Genomic DNA, 7,000 nt, shown 5'->3' with positions numbered 1-7,000 from the left:
GCCGAAACCAGGATGCTCATCAATAGAAAAAAAACAGTGTGTGTAAGTCAGCTGTGTTCAAACTCCTCCTCCAGAAAAGCTGTGGTCTTAATCAGCATTCGCCTGTGAAACTGAGGCAAAGGATCTTTGAGTACTTCTTTATGGGAAAACTGTGACAAAATATAGCCCTACTCACCTGCTTTCTCTCACCTGTACCTGCAATTTTTGTGGGTATTTGCTGAGGCTGTGTATGCTTATGGAAACAGAAATGTTCGTCAGTGGGATCGTGGGAGGTTGTCCTGTCCCATTTCCCACTCGAAGCAGGGCTGTTGCCCACGATGGCTCAGGATTCCCATGGCTTTGTCTGAGGCTTGGAAACCTGCAAGGATGAGGTTGGCCAGGGCCCAGAGCCTCTTTGGCCCCTGTTCCAGTGCTGCCATCACCTCCCTGTTGCAGCCTTTTCCTGAATGCCCACCTTCAACATCCATATGGGTTGTATGGTATCGCGTTCCCTTTGCTGTTTCATAAATGATGCTGTTTGAACGGTGTCACCAGTGAATGGAGGTATTTCATTGGTCTTCCATGGGCCTCTTAAAGATGTGTCTAGGGGTTGCATAATTGTATCTGACTCTAACTCCTGGATTTTCACCCACTTTTAACTACCAAAATTTTTTGTTTTGTTTAAAAGATTGATTTAACAATTCGTATCTATGAAGGAGTTTTACATTTTTAGGCAAAGATGATGACAGTGGTTTGTGAAGGAAGGAGGAAAACTCACTTTGCCTTCCAAAACAAGCCAAAACAAAGCCAGACAAAGCAAACATATTACCTTCAAAAAAAATCCCTGCTGCCTCTCTGCATTTGCTGGATATTAAATTGCAAAATTTAACATAGAAATAGCCCTCACTGAGGAGAACTGTTTTTCAGTTTTCCACTGAGGAACTGGTTTTGATTGAAATAAGAGACTGGAAATTCACATAGTGTATATGAGCAGTATAATTTGCTCCCATTTTCTTCTTAAGGCAGACAGTTAAGGAAAGCTCTATGTAGGATGTATTTCCCTGCCATACATGCTATACAAAAAAAGAGAAGACAACAGCAGGGGACTGCTCTCTGTGTACCCAGAAGAACCCATGACTGCACGCCCCCTTCCCTCTTTCACACAATGTGTCTTGTGAAGCACAGCAGGAACGATTTGTATTCAATAGGGATATATGCGAGTTGTCCCATTTTTTGTGAAAAAAAGTTAACAGTTTCATGTGACGCATCAGGGTGTTTGGCAGGGCCGGGAACATGATGAATAAGACAATCCACGTAAGATCTCATGGCAATCCCTGCCGATCCAAGGGATGGAGTTTTTCATGCAAACTTTTGTGCACCTTTGGTGGCCCAGCACCAGAACAAGCTCAGTGTCTGGAGTGGGGTGGGGGGTTGGCAGGGTAAGAGTTATTTCAGAGTGGAAGCTGATATCCTTTGGATCCAATGCATGGCTACTCAAATTCCACTTGAAAGCTTTAATTCCCTTGCGAAAAATAGATGGAAGGCACAAATCTAAGGACGCATTCCATATTTGTTTGACAGATGAAATATGATCAGTGAGGCCACCATGCAATGTGTTTAATAAGATGAGTACAAGAGAAAACAATACAACTTCCAATCATAAAAAGATCTTTTTTTTTTTTTTTTTGGCTTTGTAGGTGGTCTTTGAGGCTTTGCACAATCTGGAGCCTCGTGGGTATGTTGTCGGATGGATCATTGCCATCAGTTTGCTGGTGGGAATTCTCATCTTCCTGTTGCTGGCTGTGCTCTTATGGAAGGTAAGGTAACAGATGCAACATAAACACCCAGGAAAAAAAGCTTAAATTTATCCTTGCATTTAACATCCATTTGCTTTAGGAACTAAATAATTGTCCACTCCGTTACAGAAGCCATTGGCCAGCAAAATTTTTTTTTTTTTATAATATTTATAATTCATATCCAGGCTTTTGTGAGGGACAGGGAGAGACTCATGATGTAGAGAAGAAGTGGAAAAGTGGATTTTTTTTTTTTTTTTGGGCCTGGTTTCTCATGATGTAGAGAGGAAGTGGAAAAGTGGATTTTTTTTTTTTTTTTGGGGCCTGGTTATTAAAAGTTGAAACCTCTGATACCATTTCAGGACAAAGGAAGATCCCTCTTAGAAACCTGCTGTTATCTCACACTTAGATACTTGGTACATCTCTATGGTTTTCTGATGACTGAGGCTCAGTGATTTCAACAGGGTTTCCTGAAAATCAGTTCAACTTTGCTTGACCAGCTAAAAGCTTGGGTGCATGCCTAGCAAAAACCAGTCAGTAGCTACTGTTTTCAAGACGTAAACGCCCTGGGGGAGAGGAGTATCCAGCAATAAATTCTTCAGATCCCTCAAAGAAAGAGTTCCAGATGAGTAAAATGCCTTACCAGAGCAAGAAGCACCGGGACCTGTTAAAAGCCAGCCTTCACACACCATCTCTGATAAGATACAATTCTTGTACCCAGGCACTGTTACATGGCAAAACGGGGCTGATGCTGACACTTAGCAGCAGCCATCTGGTGTGGTAAATATGAAGGGTAAGGAGCTTTAAGTGTTTTCATTCCTCAGTTCCCTGTTACCAATCCATAAATTTAAAAGGCCACGGTCAAGGTCAGGGACTGTCTTTGAGAGAAGTAAATCTCAAATGCACACATGGGAACAGGTCCAACGTTATTTTGCTTCCCGTGGCAGAGGTCCAGCAGCCTGATTCGCACTGTTTAGCAGCATGTGTGCTGCAGGCTCTGCTCGCTGGCTGTACCGGGACTGGAGGTCGCAGCCACAATGTGCTGTGAAAGGACATACTGCTGCAGGTCATGAGGCTGTAAAATGGATTTACAAACCTGGGCCAAAACCTGGCCATGCAGTTCTTATTATAGATTATACAGATGTGTGTATAGCTGTGTTAGAGATTATACATCTACTTCATAGATTATATAAATTTTATATGGGTTATAGATTTAAAGTATTTTTATAGTCAGTTTTTAAGATTTTTAAGCATATACTGGCCAGGACAAAACTGACTGTGCTTTCCATTTGGAAAACAATGTTTGACCACAGTCTAGAATATCTCGTAACTTCTGTTTTCCTGGCATGCGGGAAATGCGTTTGCTTTCTGTGGCAGAAAGAGTGAAGAAAAAAAAAAAAAAGTCTGTTCAATTAAGATGGCAGAATAACCATGAGAATGGAAAAATGTGAGATTGGAAGAGGCCCAGGGTTTATGTCCCAATGACACACAGTTTTGAAAAAGGTGTTACTGCTACTGATACCTATATGACTGATTTCATATGGCTTGTTTCCTGAAGGTAAAAAGGCACTAGATGAATTGTTTGAAAATGTGCAAGATAAGAGGAATAGCACCTTTCACTGCGAGTCTCCATGAGAATTTGACACAAGTTCAATTCGTGGTCTCTACTAGAATTAATACAGTCCTTTGCTTCCTGGCTTAATCTTGAGACCTGAGCTCTTTTAAATTTTATAGGGATCATTCAAGTACACATGAAGAAGCTGCCATTTTGTTGCATGAAAGCCTTGAGGGAAATTCCGAGTGACAGCAACAAATAATTATAACTAACACCAGGCTTATATAGCCCTTTCTGCATGCAGATGTTAAAAGTGCTGAGGCAAAGCAAGATGAGATGCCTTGCCCAGAGTCCTGTGGCAGAGATGGCAATAAAAGCCAGGCTTTGTCAGCTGCACTCCAGTGCTTTATCCACGGAGTTGCATGGTTACTAAAGGAACCAATAACTTAAGGTTTTGTTTTAGAGAAAAGTGATTAAAAGTGTGTAGCTGCTAGTATCAGCCGGTATTTTCATTTAAGTCTTACTTTGGAACATAAATATACATAAGTAATACTTTGCACTCACTAGTTGCTATATTTATTAAAGTTACTGGCAATATTAAAGTTGTCTGAGATAAAACTGTCATGGGAAAGTTGCCGTCCTACAGAGGAATCTTAGTTGTCTGATTGTAAATATTTGTTAGACAAAATTGGCCAAGTATATCGTACAGTCATTCCTAAATTTTGAGTGTGAAGAAATCAAAAAAACCCTTACATTAGAAGTGTTTTAGTCTTTAACTGTGGAATGAAAGAACAGATTTGAATTAGATGGAATTTTGGGCATCTTGGAACCACTAATGAGAGCTAGAAATGACCCAAATTTTAGGACTAGAGTATAAACTAAATTATATTTTTATTAAGAAATTAATTCGAGCTAAACTGTGGTCCTGGAAGGCAGCTGTTTACACAAAACAGAGCAGGAGCTGGAGCAAACTCATTATAAGGGAACAGAGCACTGGCAGCAGTGCAGGGCTTGCTGGCAGCGACTGTGTCTCAGCCCTGTGTGGAAGGTACACTCTCACTGTGTGCACGACTGCGCCATGAGTGGTGCGACACAATGGACAAATCCTCGAATACGCTGGTATTTTGCAGATGGAGTAAGCAGCTCCTTAAAGTTGCAGAAAAATATTAGAATACATGTAAATATTTCACATTGCACACTGCTAGAATTAACGGCGTTAGTAGGAGTGAGATCTCAGGGACATTCCAGCCCAAAATGCTACTGTGAATCAGAGTAAGGTTACTGTGCATGCAATAAAATGAGGATGGTAATTATCTCATTATTTGTAGATCTAAAATTGCACAGTTTAGGGGGTCCGTGTCAATGGAAGTGATGTTAAATGCCTGGTTGTTTCACTTCAAATAAAAGCTTATTTATTCACATGCAAGACCACAGCCATGTTTATACACACATAGCAAGCTTTTTAGCGTGAGCTTGATCAGTTTTTGACTGGCTTTGCTTCTGTTTATTTTGGTATTTCATGTAGACACCGTGTTTCCTCTGGTTTCAGTGTGTACAGATTCAGAGGGGGTGAGAAGCTTTTCCCTGACTTCCATGAGATGCCATGCGTAAGGCAGACTGACAAGAGTTGCCCCATTTTTGCCTATTTTGTTGGATAGCCTGGTTTTACCCTGACGCTTGTGGCTATTCGTATCTTGTTCATCCACTCCAGATGCCTTTGTGCAGGCATCCATGGGGACGTGCTCCCACTCTTGCCGGTTCCTCTGCAGCGCAGCTCACCCTCCTCACTTGTGCCTCACCTGTGGTCTCCCATGTGCAAGAGGAGCAGGAGCGGCTCTCATGCTGTTGCCCTCAGCAATACAGCTTGCTTTTTACTACGGAGATTGGCCTGCATCTCTTTGGTGGCCTCCAGATGCTTGTGGAGAGTGGAGCAGGGGAGGGAGGAGGTCACTTTGCTTCAGGCCAACTACCCATGTGCTAGACGAGACCGTGGTTTCACAAGCACTGGCAACAGTTCAGGAGGGAAAGGCGGTCACGGCTGGATTAGTTTGGGGAGTGCTGTCCCACACACACACTTCCCTCAGCTGTCAGGCCTGCAGCCATGCGTGGGGACAAGGTCCCCTTCAGGCAAGTGGATTTATGCATGCGTAAACCAGGGGAGAATTGGCATACACCACGCAAATGAAAATCTGAAGCATGATATATTATAACACAATAGATATTCTATTAATAATAGTAGTGCTTTACAATGCTGTGGATTGAAGTTTCTACATTTGACCTGGCTTGAGTTGTGGAGTGAATTATTCAATCCATATCATTTTAGATAAAGTGCACAAAAAGAAAAACAACGGTTTGTGCCCAGAGGATGATATCAAAGGGGGGATGTGTAAGTGAGTACCAGACTGGACATTTGGGCAGCTGAGTGATCCGTGGAGCCAGTAGTGGAAGTGATTTGCAAAACAAGGATTTTGTATTCATTGCAGTAACATTATTTTGTTTCCTTGGGGCATGTTTAACACAGGAGCTGGACTTTTATCTAAACTTATTTATCTAGACATTAAGCTTCTTTCTGAACTGAGCCTGTCCCTGTGGTATCCAAGCTCTGACTTGTCTAAAATGAGGTTTCTAGCACTGTTTTATAGCTTTTGGATTCCTGGGACAAAGAATTGATCTCTAGGTGTCCCTTATGTAATAAGACACTCTTCTGCTCCAAACCCTGGATTTTTGACAGGATTGCAGAGAGGAGGACAAGCAGAATAGCACCCACATATGTTGTTTTTTGATTAGCCAGAGAGTTCCTGCTCTTCAGTACGTGCTAGACAGAACGTTTTTGCCCTTTGTCTTAAAATGAGTTTGAAGACTTTTTTTTAGTTTTTAGGAGAAATACTGTGAAGACACTTCTGTCTACTGAGCTGAGTTAGTGCAGGCTTTGAACTGGCTTTTTCCAATGGGGAGCATGAATCCTACCAAGTGCTGGACTTGCAAAATCCTCGTTTAAACAGAGGCTGTATGCGTGGATGCAGCTGTTTGCTAGCACTGCTTTAAGGGACAAACTTTGAAATATAAAGCTTTCTTTATGAAACATGAAATTCTTTTAAAAAAGCCAGACAGACCCAAGCAGGTTTTTCAAAGGTGCGTTTGGGCTTCTTGCTTGGAGAAGCCTTATGACTTTTTTCTGTGACTGCACAAGTGTCTTTAAAAGAACACTTGTATTCCCGTACATGCAGCAGCTGCCATTGCCTCACGTATTGTTTCAGCATTCAGAAAATATCTGAAGCTAACCAAGGCTAAAGCTAACTTGAAATTCACCTATGTAGCAAACCCCACTGTTTTCCCCTTTTTGGAAGGAGACACTTTCCCTTACTTAGGGCCTCAAACATTAAGTCTTTTTACAATGGGCCAAAACATACAGCTCACCATTTTCCAGCAGAGGAAAAAAAAACCCCAAAACCTCGGCACTTATTCTTTGCCAGTGGTTGCTCTGTATCCTGTGTTACAAGCCCCAAAACATTTTCTCTCCCTTTTATTTACAGCTCAGGTGGCAGAGGCTAACTACCATTTCCTGGCCAGTCCTTGTACTGACCCCCTTTCCTGGTGGCCAGGTTTTGGAGTAGAAGCTCTGCAATGAAATAAAATTGCCTTTTTTTTTTTTTTTTAAATTCCCCAGAGGTGC

At 41.9% G+C, this 7,000-nt stretch overlaps 1 protein-coding gene across 1 annotated transcript in view; it reads left to right on the top strand.

The window, feature by feature from the left end:
- The window catches only part of ITGA9 (integrin subunit alpha 9), a 224,514-nt gene that overhangs the window by 206,634 nt on the left and 10,880 nt on the right, over positions 1–7,000 (top strand). Inside the window, exon 27 of the mRNA XM_009273508.1 lies at positions 1,677–1,796. Coding sequence (XP_009271783.1) covers positions 1,677–1,796 — 120 coding nt within the window. The remainder of the gene's footprint in view (positions 1–1,676; positions 1,797–7,000) is intronic.

This window comes from Aptenodytes forsteri, unplaced genomic scaffold, assembly GCF_000699145.1.
Source record: "Aptenodytes forsteri isolate BGI_AS27 unplaced genomic scaffold, ASM69914v1 Scaffold270, whole genome shotgun sequence".
NCBI classification, from domain to species: Eukaryota; Metazoa; Chordata; class Aves; order Sphenisciformes; family Spheniscidae; genus Aptenodytes; species Aptenodytes forsteri.
Note: the sequence above shows the minus strand (reverse complement) of the source record. Positions and strands in the feature narration are given on the sequence as shown.